This window comes from Haliotis asinina, chromosome 2, assembly GCF_037392515.1.
Source record: "Haliotis asinina isolate JCU_RB_2024 chromosome 2, JCU_Hal_asi_v2, whole genome shotgun sequence".
NCBI classification, from domain to species: domain Eukaryota; kingdom Metazoa; phylum Mollusca; class Gastropoda; order Lepetellida; family Haliotidae; genus Haliotis; species Haliotis asinina.
Window position 1 is genome coordinate 34,814,788 of NC_090281.1, and position 15,213 is coordinate 34,830,000.

Sequence of the window (15,213 nt, forward strand, 5' to 3'; positions counted from 1 at the left end):
ATTTTGATCGCAAAATTTGTTGCGATCTGACAGTATTGTGTAATTACCGTTGTTGATTTCAGAAGTTTGGATGTACAATAATGTCAAATCTTTATAGATAACAACTTCTCTTAATTGGTGAATGCATGCTTAGAGTGAGTGAACACCACAACATATCCAGGTGCTCTCATCTGGATACAGAGACAGAAACCAGGTGGTGTATATGACAACCTTTTGGGGCACGTATATGAATGGATTCTAGAGACTACGATAACAATGTGTGTTGGTTAACGAGATACATATTCTACCCATAGATCGCCTACTGTGTATGTCGAGCCTCGAATATGCTACAAACAAAAAGTACGTCAAGGCCAAAGTCAAAGGAGTTTATTTGTAACGAGGCCAAGGGTCTATATACAAGATATACTATACATACTTAACAAAAGATACAAATGAAGTCTATGGAGTTTCTAAATACATATCAATTTTCATACATGCATGGTAAATATAACACTGTACGTGTTTGATTAGATTCTCGTGAGATGTACATAACAGACTCTTAAATTTATGGACAGAAGGGAATTTCCAGAAGTGTTCCGGTAGATACGTTATTCTCATTTCATTGTACAAATGGCAAATAAGTGTGAAATGATACTCGTCCTCTACACCGGTGCTCCACATATCGATTGCAATCGATTGATTGCCACCTACCCTCGTTATAGCGTAGTAGCAAGACATTGTATCTGAATTTGGTGCAAGTAGAGGGCACCTTATTTTCTAGGATATACAGTTATCATTCTGGTTCAAATATGAATGTATATTCCCTATACATCACATTTCTAGGTAAATACAACTTTTTGTGTGCTTAATGAGCACGATAAACGACATGGTAGAACATGCAGCAAAGCAACTGACTTAATACTAGAATTCATTAAGTTTGTTTGAAACATTGTCAAAGCAGCGATAAATAAGGGTGCTAAAACATACCAGCACCATATTTGATTCAAACGCCCAAATACAACGGCCAAGTGCACGTGGAAGACACACTTTCTACTTGAATCAAGATACGGCGGCGGTAGCCTACTGGTTAAAGCGTTCGCTCGTCACGCCGAAGACCCAGGTTCAGTTTGCCACCTGGGTGCAATGTCCATTTCTGATGTCCACGCAGTGATATTGCTGGAACATTGCCACATGCGGCGTAAAACCGTACTCACTCACTCGAATCAAAATCGTAAATATACATTGCTAAAGTTATTTGCGTCTATACTGTTATCAGATAGCTACTGTCATGCGTTATCATCAATGTGGTAGGTCATCATCTTCAGATGCCCTTTGATATCTTTGACCTCAGGTGTGTTAGTGAAAGGTGTCAACGCTGCACAATGTCAGTGTCACATCTTCTGACATGCCTCCTGTTTTCATCAATACTCGCGTTTCCCGCTGTGAAAGGTAACTTGATTACACTAGCTGTATTTGTTGGTCTGTTTTCTTCCTTGAGTGTTTGATTTTGTGTACTTTTAGCTCCAGGTTAATCTAAAATGCAAGGCTGACATATCGATATGCCTCTATGAGGGTACGAGTTAGATTTGGTCTTCAGGAACCCGCGCGTGTCGTACAGCCAACGGGTTGTGAGGTTGACAGTACGAGGAGTGATGCTCGAGATGTCAGTCACTTGATTGGATGGCCCTGAATCAGTATTTTAGAGTCACTTCACATGAGTATCACGTTAAGAAACAACGAGATATCAAGTTAATCGTTAATGGTCATTGAGGTGTGTACATGTTGACATTGGTTACAAAAAAGGCGAAACCTGTTGCTCTTCACAAACCAGTATGTCGTACCAAATCCTCTAAAACTACAGAACCGGGTTCAGTTCCACATACTGGCAAATGGATAACCCATGTTTGTGCGAAACAAGATCATTAAAAATAATCGGTCACCATTTAAGTAAATATAACATAATGAATAGCCATTATTAATTTTGAATGGGTCGTATATTTTTATCATAGCAATGACATTAATTCTCTGAAGACAGACTGCCATCTACAAGTATGTCGTGCTAGATCTAAGGAGGCGGTGGGGTAGCCTAGTGCTTAAAGCGCTAGCCCGTCACGACGAAGACCCGGGTTCGATTCCCAACACTGATACAAAGTGTGGAATCCATATCTGATGTCTGTCGCCGTGATATTGCTGAAATATTGCTACAAACGCCCTAAACCCATACTCGTTCACTCACTAGCCTTGAACTTTCATTTCTATGTCGCACTGAACAGCATTGCACCTTCATGACAGGGTTTGAGAATGTTCGAGTGTGGACCATGGAAACCTACTGTCTTACTATAACTGTACAGCGTTAACAGACAAACAAACACTGCTGACTTCTCTTGAATACCGAATATCGTCAACAATTTGGATTCTTACTTTTACAAAAGAAATACCTCGTTTTCAGACAACATTAATAATGACTTCAAAGTTGAGGTTTCATCAGACGGAACATACAGTCTCAGTATCAAAAACCAAACATGGCTGGCAAACGCACACACCTTCTTCCGGGCAGACGGCTTCCCGTTCTCAACTGCAGACGACACACTAGTTTTGAAGGGTACCTCTCATGGCAGTGGGTTTGACAAACTTGGTGGATGGACATCAACTGACTTCGAATATCATGCAGGAAAGCATACCGTCATCGCTCGTGTAAAGCAATACACGCAGTCGAATCTTGGAGATTTCGTGATATTTGAGCAGGTGAGGAGAAATTTTACAATTTTCTTTGCAAATATGAAAGATAAAAACCGTTGACGTTATGTTTAAAGTTATGTTTAATAAAATACGTTAAGGCCAGTTTAACGAATTTTTTGTCTTCAGAAAACAGGAGGGAAAAAATAAAAATAGAATCACTAGTCAAAGTAATATTCCACCTGAGTACTGAAAGTATTTCACTTTTGACAATTTATGAAGTTATATGGGGCAAAAAGAAAACAATCTAAAAAAGATTTTCTTGCGAGTTTACATTTTTGGCCAGTTAGAATTTTATTTTTTGAGCGGGGAAAATTCACTTGTATTTTTTTCTAATTCTTGAAAAAATACAGGAGGCGGATCTGTAAAACAAGAAATACAATTGATCTGGGCTAATGGAAAAATGACTGATGTTGGTTTACATCAGGTGTAATTATTCAGAAAACTCTTGTTGCTGTTTGCCTGATGCAATGCCGATACGACGATACATTCAACTCAATAATAAACCACATGCATACTGTTCACATAGCGAGATAAAAACTTGAGGTATTTTCCTGCGGCACTTTGTCTCGGCTTATTACATAATGCAAAAAATGAAATTCACCTGTTGTGAAAATATTCTTTATCAGATATTCACTAGCTGAACCGTCTCTTCTAGACTGCACTCGACAACTAGGTAAATCGTAAATAAACACCTTGTTCTAAAAACACTAGCGTCATCTTCGCAGCATTATAAAGATGGAGCTTTGTTGACCGGTACCTTGAACCACAATGACATCATCAGCAGTTTCCCGTCGTTCCACATCACCGACAGCGTCCCTGACCTCGGCTTCCTGTCGTATGGCGGTATCATGGTTGGGGATACTGGAAAAAAGATGGGCAGGTAGTGGATGAGTATGGCTGCGGTTTTATAGATTGCATAAGTCAGAGATATTAAGTTTAACTTACATCGACAGTCTTTCAAACACAAGATACACATTATTCTGGACCCCGGCAGTAAGAAAACCCCTGGAATTTGACGACTGGCTTAACACATGGTGTTTGTATGGGGAAGTGAACTCCGGCCTTCGGCATTAAAAGAGAATGCTTTAACATCTAGGTTTAATCAAGTAGTATATACAATGGGGGTTTTAAAACACTTTCAAGAAAAGTCTCTACAAAGCCTTATTTACTAAATAAGGCTTTGGTTGGGTCCTTAGCTCTTGCTACTATTACCCCTACTACTTAACGTGTGTTGGAGGTAACACTGTGCCTATGTCATGTTTATATCGATGAAACAGTTTAACGTGAACCGCCTATGATCTCTTTGGTGTTCATAATAAAGGCTTGTTGGGCTTTTTGTATCCCCTGTTCTATGTACTTTTTTTTCTCGTCTTCGCTGATAGCAGACTTACGAGACTTGGACCGAATATCTTGTTTCATTCCGTTATATTTTGTGAGTTCAGAGAGGATTGAACGAAACTCCTCTTCTGAGATCTTACTATCAGAGAGTGCCGTGGAAATACGCTCACTCACTGTGTTCAGCTTTGCTTCGGCCAGAACCCTGATCTCGTCGTGTTTCAATGCCTTACGATGCAGTCTGCGTGATACTAACTTAAGCGCCAACCCTGCCAACCCTGCCACCCCAGCTGTTATTTCAATACCTAGCACTATAGGTGCGGCCACGATGGTAGCTAACAACCCAACGCCTGCCGCCCCTAGTCCCATGCTGGTTACCATAAGGGTAGTGTCAGCCCCGTCCACGATATTGAAAGCTCTATGGTACTTTTTACATAGAGCTTTCCGCGTGTCACGGTCTTGTTCTAGTTGGCGTTTCACGTCACATAACTGCCTCAAGCGGAACCCATCTACGGTTTCCAGCGTCTTTGCTACTTCCTCTACGACTGGGTACAGGCCCATCCTATAATATATATTATGAAAGATATTTTAATTGGGTTTCAGTTAACAGTCGATCAATGTACTTGAGACTTATCAGGTGTAAATCCTCATGTAGGAAAATAGTGGAGAAGTTAATAGGTAACTTTATATTTATAACAGGTAACTCTTCATACTCACTGAGCTCCTCGTCGGGGGTTATTGAGTGGGTTATAGAACCAGAGGGATCCGTTTGTATGATGAAGCGGTAACGTGTACTACGGGTCTGGAAATACCAGAATACTTTGACCCCAGGTAGAAGTTGTTGTAATTCCTTATTAGGATTAACTCTTCCGATCTCAACGTCTATGATGAGTGTGGAGCCTAGTGTCACAACTGGAATATCAGATCGGTCTCTGTAGCAGTTATACTTTAACTCACCCCCGCGGAATGCCAGTATCATATTGGGCAAAACAGGCCTTAGTATCATCTTTGTATTAGCTCCCGGAACAAAACATCCGAGCGCGGTACCGCTATTACTAATTTCTGAGATAAATCCATCTTCGTTTAATGTGATATAAGGTGAGGTGAGTGTTAAGTTGACTAACCATTCAGGTTCTTTAAAATCTGATAACAATATCAGCCTATACATATTGTCTTTGAAGTGTAGAATGTATAATTTATCTTCCTCACCAGGCTGATCTAATAACTTTCCTAGTGTGGGTTTGGGTAGATGATCAACTATTGCTGCCCGCCTGTACACGTTGTCTTTGAAGTGCAGGATGTATAATTCATCTTCCTCACCAGGCTGATCGAATCCCTCCGTATCTCCTAGGTCGTTAAGCGTAGTGTTGGGACGATGACTGGTCATTATTATACTATTACGATATAATTTCCAACTGGTTTTCTGATAATAATTCAGGGGTGAACTTCATACCCATGAAGTGTATGTTGTCAGGCAGGAAGATCTTGGTTAGTGATATCTTGTTTTCCACGATCACGTTGACCCCCTGCAGACTGGTGTTGGAGCCGACACTCACCCGCACGTAAACGTTGCAAACTTGATACTGGTGCCGTTTCACCCACCCGAGTTTGATCCCCTTCACGATCTCGACATCATTCACCGATGGTTCCCCTAGGTAGACTTTGATGATCAGTGTTGAGTTTGCCGGTAGACTCTCTAGTATACTGACCACACCTTCGAATTCAGACACCAACTGTAATGTCACGTTTTGTATGGCCGGTTTACTCGATAGCATGTGGGCTGCCATAGTGTTGAGTGGGCTGACGACTACGCTACGTCTCTGAGTTGGGACGTAAGCCACGAGCAGGGTTCCATTGTTCACGACTTTGTTTAGGTGGTTGTCTTTGTTATCCGTGAACACGTAGGGGGAGCCGAGTCTAATATTGAGAAACCAGTCGTTATCGGGTAACAACACCCACTTGTCATCTTCGGTGAAGACGAGCATATATGGCTTGTTTCGGGCGACGGTAGTGCTCTCAACATTGTCTAAGTCGAACAGTTTACCCCCGAACGATGGGTATATTATCCAGTTATTATTACCGGTGTTGACAAGGGCGTACTTAGTGTTGATTGTTGCTCTTGTGGTATCTACTATATCACTTAGGGTTCCACCGGAGGGGACTTCAACGCGTTTGTAAATGTTGTTTTTCAGTTGCAAGGCGTACGATTTACCATCTACTCCGGGAGCGTCGAAACCGCGCGTGTCTCCGAGGTCGGAGATCCCGATATTGACGCATTTTTTCACTCCGGGCCCTTGTGCGCTGGTCATTTTACATGAAGCGTTAAGCTGAGGTATCCTATATTTACAGGATTATGATTTATATCTAACACCGATATTATCAGCTCAGGTATGTTGCCCTGGGTTAATCTCTTATACTGCCGTGGTGAAAACGACTCGGTTCTACCGTCGTTGTATTTCTCAGTTTTCACCGGCACTGCTCTCAGTATAGTGGAAGGGTGACCTCCTTGAATGTTGTACGTTGTGCTCACCTGACCGAGATGAATGTACAGCTCTCGGTACGGTACTAGGTCGGGTAACTTCGTGCCTGTGACGGTTGTTGTTGGTTTTATCTCGTCAGGAGACATACCGAGTATCCTCGCTAATGGTCGGCCGAGCCTCAAGGAGGTTCTTCCGTTGTTGATTAACACCACTGTGCCGTTTGAGTCGTTCATCTTGAGTTCGGCTCCCAGGGGTTTGAAGACCTCGTCGTTTAGAGAGCACACGCTGTAGTAGCCGTCAGTTATCTGACTGCGAGTTCCACTGACGAACAGCTTATTGTTGCTGGCGTTGATGTTAGTCCATTGCGGTAGGTAGGTGATATCGCAGAGTGCGACTTCGAGTTGGCCTGACGTGTTATCGATCGCGTGCGTCAGCTGAACGGCCTCACCGCTCGTTATTCCTGGAAGTGTTATGTACATATTATAATATATAATTTATATATTATAATATGGACTTAGCACACTTGAAAATCGTGGTGGTAGGTAGTACGGGGTTTAAAGCAACCTTTATTAATATCTTTGAAAACTATATCGTGACCGTTAATAACGCGCAGGCGGTGGTAAACTGGAATCAAAACCCAATGCAGTTTTGGCAGAACCAACTCAACTTTGCTGTGTGGTGTGCGACGACAGGGTCGGGTGTGACACTAGACTACGGTATAGACGAACTGAGTAAGGCAGTCATTTTGTTTCATATTTATTATCAAACGAGACGAATATTGAAGGAAATAAGTGCTCCTCTTCCCCAAGATAAAGCGTGGAGTATGACGAATAACCCCTATGATAAACGCGCTTATGAACGTGTTTGTGGGGAGTTTGAGATTCCAACGAATAAAGACTTTCGCCTTCCTGGTGTGAACCATGGTCTCGGTATAGTTCTCGTGTACTTCTACAGGTCCGGAACATATCAGGCCGGTTCTAAAGATGGTTCATACAACCCAAACCGTCATACATTTACAGGCCCCACAACGAATGAAAAGATCCATGTCAGCTGTATAAAGCAAACCAATCCTGATGCAGCCACAGCCTGGACTAAAATGATCTCAAAAACATCGAAAGAATTCACTCGTGCTGGTACAATACGCTTGAACGACTCGATTCGAACGTACGTGTGGGCGCTGTTGGGTGCGCAGTCGATGACGCGTTCCAACATCATCGGTAAGGGAACTGCTTACGACGCTCAGAAACAGTTCGTTGCCAACGTTGAGGATGCTATCAATTCTCCAGTTGATCTCCCGCGGGCCATCGAACGCTACCAAAACGTGTTAGAATACGCCAGATCGAAAGTCAATTACGTGTTCGGCGTGGGGCTGTATATGGCTCCGAGTGATATGCAACTGAGAGTAAAAAAAGTGGTGGGTTATAACAACAAAATAGTCATAGCCACGGCGGATCAAAAGTTGGGTATCAACCCCGATATTAACACCCCCTATATCCCACACATCCCACCACGTGAAACGGGTATAGTGGCGCCACCCCCGGAGTCTAAAGTTCATGTGGAGGTACCCCCCACACACCCCCATATTCAGGCCTCCAATCACATCGATAATAAAACGGCCCTGGTGGTTGGTGGGGTAGCTTTGGGGCTTATTTGGTTAAAAATTTCTTAGCCGCTACGTACACCAGACCCGCCACGGCGATGATGGCTGCCCACAGGTTTTGACTGAACCACATGGTAGTTTTAGCCAGAGCGCCCAATAACCACGAGACGATGCTACCCAGGATACCGGGAAGGGCTTCGGCGGCTTTACCAGCCAGTTTAGCTAGGCCTTCCCCGAGTTTTTTTATCCAGTCTTTAACACCCCCACCGCCACTTGGGGTTCCGCCGCCGGCAGGCCCCACAGGGGTACCCCCTGTCAGTGACACCACCAGGGTTGATATGATGAAACCCAATGCAGTCAGAATGCTGGCGATGGTGATCCCTTGCTCCCGGAACAATATCCGAATCCTGTCTGCTAACGTGGTGTCTCGGTGGAGGACTTGATTGATGGTTTCCCGCACACGGTTGGTCTGGGATCTAAGCTTTTCTTTGTAGCCGGACGCTGTCTCCAACCAGGTCTGCCTTTCATCTTCCAAATTACGTATTCGTTCCTCGATGGTGGCTTTGATAGACTCGTCCTCAGTTTCACCGAGTTTTTTCTTTTCATAGGCGATGTGGTCATCTATCTCACTCATTTTGGCCGTGCTTTTCCAGAGCTGACCACGAATGGTTTGCATCAACAGGTCCAACCCCTTCAGTTCCCGAAAGGTAATTTCGAGACCCGGGAAGGGCTTGTTCTCGTAGTCGGCCAACACTTTTTTAATATCATAAGTCATGTTTTGATCCGATGAGGCGTCCCTGATGCCTTCCAGACTTTGAACTAACTTCGGAGGAAGCTTAGGTCGCGCGCCACCGTACTCTTCGAAACCTAGTTCCTCTTGGACAAACTTAATTCCATGTTTACCGACCAATGTTGATAAGGCAAGCGGTTTTCTCGTGTGTTTATGCATGAGATCGATCTCCGGGTGAGCCTTCAAACGCCGCGTGCCATTGCTATCGATGGTAAACTTGGAATAGTACCTTCCCGACGACTCGAGTTTGGATTTATTTTCAACTGCGTTGTAATAACCGTCGACGGCGCCCTTCATGAGTTTGTCACCTTGCGAGAATGAGGTCTCCTGGTCATCATTGAATGCCTGGGCACTATCGTCCCACATATCATCCATAGGTATGTCTTCATCCATTAGTATTAAAAATATATTTCCTTTATATAACAATGTACGGCAGAAAATTAGATCCTTTCAGAAGATTGAGAGAGCCACTAGGCGCCAGAGCCGTGCGCCAGTCGGTGACCATCACCAACAATCCCAGCAAGATAGACCAGAATCAAACTCTGCTGGTTAGATTTCCAAACCTTGGCGAGAATGACCACATTGTACCAGGCACTGTTCGACTGGCGTTCAATATCACGTTGACCTCCGACAACGACAAACGCGAGCTAGTGCGTAACGTGGGTCGAGCTATCATCAAGAAAACGACCGTCAAGATCAGCGGTAACGAGGTGCTGAGCATCGACGACAGCGACGTGTTTCACTGCTATGGGGATCTCTGGAAAAGCGAGGGAGAACGAGTCAATGATGTGTACCAGGGCATCAGCAAATCAACCCGGTCGCGTATAGGGTATGCCTTCACGCCAGGCCAGCTAGACAAGCTATCGGACGGTGAAAAGGCCATCGCTCGAGCATACGGGAATCGATTCTGCGTGCCGCTCGACTTCGAGTTGCTCACGGGACACGCGCCGTTTTACCAGGCCGCGCTGGGTGATAGGCTCGAATACGAGCTCACGTTTAATGACTATAGCAAAGTAGTGCGTACGCCGAACGGTGATGAGGCCAGTTATGCCATAGACAACATCTCTCTGGAGTTCGACATGGTCACTAGCCCGGAGCTGGCCAGGCAGGTTCGAAGCCAGTACTCTGGGAAGATGGCTATCCTGTACGATCGCGTACTGAGGCATAGATCAGTCGTGCGAGATAAGAGCGACACTGTGTGGAATATCAACCTGAACGTGCCGGCGCGATCGATGAAATGTATCCTGGTCGTCCCCGTGGAGGATTACGAGCCATTCCGGAGGGACAGCGAGAAGTTTTTCAACCCCGAGATTGAAAAGGTGGAAGTGACCATCGAGGGTGTGCCCAACCAGCTGTTCAGTCATGGTATGAGACCACACCAGCAGTGGGATGAGATAAAAAAGCTACCAGGGACAGTGGGGGGAGCCCCACATTATATAACAAAGGACCTGGACCTCGGCTCCGTGCAGATCGGTGAATACCTGACCACCAAGTACGCCCTATGGTTGGACATGCGATCCACGGATGATGATAAACTGCACGGTAGCGTGCGCCGTATAGATAACGGCAGCGAAGGGATAACCATCCAGATTACTAAGAAGGCTCAACCCGCTGGTAAGTTGAAATTATATCTGTACGTTATTATGGACGCGCAACTTAATATAGACAATGGGAGATTCGTGCAAGCCATCTACTAAGTGGGGGACACCCCCACACCCCCAACTGCCCACTGACCCACACTGCGCCATAGTGTGCGGGCAGACTGGCTGTGGGAAGACCGTTTTCGTGTTGGATATGTTGGAGGGTTACTACAAGGATGTGTTCGATAACATCGTTATCATGTGCCCTACTCTGAGTATGAATAAAACGTACGCGCGACCTTGGGTGATGACGGACCCGGACGTACACAAAATCGACCCTGGAACACGCCTGCAGGACTGGTTGAAAGCTCTTCACGAGAAATTTAAAGGGGAACCGACGCTGTTTATACTGGACGACTGCAGCGCTAATCGCGAGATAACAAAAAAGAGAGACATGCTATCGTACCTGGCCTTCTCCGGCCGGCATGCAAATCACAGCGTCTGGGTGCTAACGCAGAAGTTCAACTCGGTGTTGAAAGACCTCAGGGAGCAGACGCGATGGGTGGCCTTATTTCACTGCAAGGACAGGGATTCGTTCGAGGAGTGTTTGAGAGAGAACGATGTGATGAGCAAATTAGAACGGGAACGGGTGAAGAAACAGCTCGCTGAATCTAAACACGCTAAGCTCGTGCTCAAGACCGACCAACCAGTAGCATATAGGGTGTGCTAAAGCTAAGCAAAGCTAAGCAAAGCTAAGCAAAGCTAAGCTAAAGCTAAGCAAATGCTAAGTATAGCTATGATATTTGAAGTGTTTGTCGTGTGCAACTTAACCTTCATTTCTCTGTGTTTTGTCTGCATCGGGTATTATATAGTTAAAACTAAATCTTACTTGTTATATTATAAGATGGAGTGTGAGGAATTGCTCGAACAATTGTCTGGGGGTGTTGGGGAGACCCCCACTGATGATAAGCGAGAGAAACTGGTGGCGTTGGCTGTTGGTGGCAAAGCCAAACATTACTTTAGAGACTACACTCCGGATAAAATTCACAAAATGTCAGTCGAAGAAATCGATAAGCTGTACGCTAGATACGAGTCCCGGCTCGGAGCAGAAATGACAAAGACAATAGGATCGGCTATGACCCAGATATACACCGGTATTGTGTCATACTTCCTTCCCATTCCACCAGAGCGCCGACTTTACCTGTGGGAGGACCTCGAGAAAGACCCTTTTATCGAACACGCCGTGAGTTCTATCAGCTGCGGGCTGTACCACAAATATGGTATGTTGTTGGCTCCAGTGACGGCGGCGATTATCACGGCAAAGCATTGTCAATTTGAGAGAAAAAATAATAATAATAGTATAGATGGATGCTGCTCCCGAGGTGACGGTGGGGGTACCCCCCACACCCCCAACAGTGAGGGAAACCCCTCCCGAGGTGAGGGAAGTGACCCATTCACAGGAACCCCCAACAGTAACCAGACAGAAGAATCCTAAGAGAGTAGCTGCCGGTAAAAAACGGTGGTGTAACCAACATAAAATTATTACAGTGACCAACCAAACCCGACTGTTGTTGGCTGTAGGCGTAACTGCTGCCTTGGCTATCTCGTGGTTATATAGTGAGGGAAACCCTCACCGTGAGGTGGTACCCCCCAACAGTGAGGTAACCCCCACTGTCGACCCGCATATCATGTTATAATTTAAAATATTTTTATATATACATAATGTCTGAGGGGAAAACGTTCGTCAACGACGCATACCACGCCACAGTGGTCGCCAGTCTAGCCGTAGGGTACGCTCGGTTGACTAAAATGGTGCTTAAACAACCAACTATCAAGCTAGATTTCAACCTGCAGGATATGGGTATGCTCATAATGAACCTTGGTATGGCGATGGCCACAAAAGACATCCTAGTAAAACAAGGGATAATACCTGATAATATAATGAAATAAATATAGGATGGCCACGATAGCTATGATGGTCGGTGGGGTGTTAGTGAATGCCCTGGCATTTTCCGGGAGTAATTTCCTCTTCTCGAAACTACGAGATGATCACGCGGCTGAAATACAGGAAGAAAGGAAGCGGCACGATCTCGCTACTGAGAACTTACAAAAGGCACAGGCCGAGTACGCTAAAAAACGCCTTCAGAGGATCGATTTCATTAACGAACAACTCCAGCGTGAAAACCATGCCGTTCAAACATTCAACGATGTCGATGAAGCAATGAAAGAATACTACCTACTAACTGGTAAACGATTGGAACCGCTCAATAAACCCACACTCGCTCAGTACTACACACCATCCAAGGGACAAATGAATCGTGAACTGGGCTTCATAGTGTTGGGTATAGCAGCTACTGCGTTGGTTGCGAAGCAATTAAATTAAATACCTATATAAGTAAACATGAGACCCGCTCCATACTGATGCGAATACATACTTATGGGGAAGACCGAGGCCTGTGGTAGGAAATGCAGGAATCAGGGGTTCTGTTGTTTCCATATGGGAAGTCCTAACTACACGTGTTCTGTGTGTGGTATCGGGGTTAAAGGGCACTACTGTCTATGTAAAGCTCACGGAGCGAACGTAGTCAGACATCAACTCATCTACGAGAATAAAAAGGACTACATAAAAGAACGTAGGCGACTGCTCAAGATAGACACCAAATAAATGTTTACTCATGCACAAGGAACAGCCACATATTTTTATCAAGGGTTACCTCCCTTTACTGTGACCCAATTAGACATTGGTTATGTTAGGTGTAAACACTATGACTACTGTACGCGAGCTTAAGCGGGTCGCAAAACAGAGAGGTGTGATCGGGTATTCTCGAATGCGGAAGTCACCATTGTTGAGATTACTAGGTTTAGAAGCCCCTCCTACGGTAAAACAATTAAAAGCTCAAGCAAAACAGCTTGGATACACGGGTTATTCAAACCTGGGAAGAGCCGGGTTAGTCGAATTGTTATCACATACCCCAGTGGTGGTGCCTACAGTAAAACAACTGAAAGCCGAGGCACACGATTTGGGTTTAGGCGGGTATTCCCGTATGAGAAAACCACAGCTTGTAGAATTATTACGACAGAATAGAGCTATTGATCTACAGTTCGTGCGCACTGAGCGCGCTGTAGGCAACTATTTGAGAGGTTGGCGCATGCATGTTGATAGAAACATAGACATTACAGATATCAAGCCTCTGATAGCTGATAAGGTCAACCAGGAACTAAATAACCTAGGAAGTATCAAGTTTCAGATCACAGTGAAAATGTCGCTCGATAAGCAGGTTGGGAGTACCACTGAATATGTTCAGCCTTACTTCCGAGGTAAACAAGAGGTTGTCACACATACAGAGACCATTGACGCATCAATCGATACCAGTTTTCAGCAGATACGAGAATACCTAGAACGCTACACACACTTAGGGTCCGGGTGGGCTGTAGATAAAATCGATAATGTCTATCTAGACATAGCTAACTACGTGCCATTCAGAGGCGGGTCATACCTAGCCTTGCCCCCCTACTATAGGAACAAACATGCCATAGTAAACGTTAAGAATAGAGGAAACGATTGCCTGAGGCTATCTATCAGGTCAGCCTTATTTCCAGCTGACACTAATCCAAACAGGTCTTCTAATTATCCTCAGGATGATGGGCTCAACTGGGATGGTATAGATGAACCCACCCCCATATCCCAGATCACTAAAGTAGAAAAACAGAATAATCTGGCTATAAATATCTTTGGGCACGAAGGTAACACAACAATAGTACACAGGGTCAGCCCGGTGAAGGATCGCCAAGTTATCAATATATTCATGATCCAGCGAGGTGACAAGTATCACTACACATGGATAAAACACTTTAGCAGGCTGTTGTATGACCAATCGGCACACAGAGAAAAGACCCACTTCTGTGAACGATGCCTACATGGCTTCACACGAGCTGATTTATTAGAATCCCACCGGGATGATTGTCAAGGTGTGGGGCAGACGGCCATACGAGTCGACATGCCTAAGGAAGGTGATAATATCCTAAAATTCAGTAACCACAAGAACCAAATGTCTGTGCCTTATATCATATACGCCGACTTCGAAGCCTTAGTTGTGGGGGATTCCCCCACACCCCCCAGTGGTAGCTTTACCCACAAAACACAAGAGCATAAAGCCTGTGGGTTTGGATACATTGTCGTCCGTTGTGACGGGGAAACGAAAGCTCCGGTAGTGTATAGGGGCCCTGACGCGGGTGAAAGGTTTCTAAAGTGTTTGCAGGAGGAAGAAAAAATTATTAGGAATACATTGTATAGAATCGCTCCCATGCGTATGACCCGAGTCGACAGGCTAGCTCACGCTAGTAGCACTAACTGTCACGTGTGTGACTCACCACTTAACGGTGATTCGGTGAGAGATCACTGCCACATAACTGGTAAGTATAGAGGCGCCGCTCACAGCGCGTGCAACCTCAAGCTTAAAATCAACCCTAAGACAATAAACATCCCCGTTGTCTTTCACAACTTGAGAGGGTACGACTCACACTTGATCATGCAGGCCATCGCGAAAATCGATGGTAATATAACGTGCATCCCCAACAACATGGAGAGATACATCTCCTTCAGCTTAAACGGACTTAGGTTCATTGACTCGTTTCAGTTCCTCCTGTCGTCACTCGACAGTCTGGTCAAGGCCAACAATACCTTCCCTATCACCGATCGATACACAGACG

The 15,213-nt window shown here is 44.9% G+C and overlaps 1 protein-coding gene across 1 annotated transcript in view; it reads left to right on the top strand.

The window, feature by feature from the left end:
- The first annotated feature begins 1,328 nt into the window (after window positions 1–1,328).
- The window catches only part of LOC137273637 (uncharacterized), a 40,212-nt gene continuing 26,327 nt past the window's right edge, over window positions 1,329–15,213 (top strand). Inside the window, exons 1-3 of the mRNA XM_067806403.1 lie at window positions 1,329–1,428; window positions 2,429–2,724; window positions 3,444–3,598. Of these exons, the coding sequence (XP_067662504.1) occupies window positions 1,362–1,428; window positions 2,429–2,724; window positions 3,444–3,598 (518 nt within the window). The 5' untranslated portion in view covers window positions 1,329–1,361. The remainder of the gene's footprint in view (window positions 1,429–2,428; window positions 2,725–3,443; window positions 3,599–15,213) is intronic.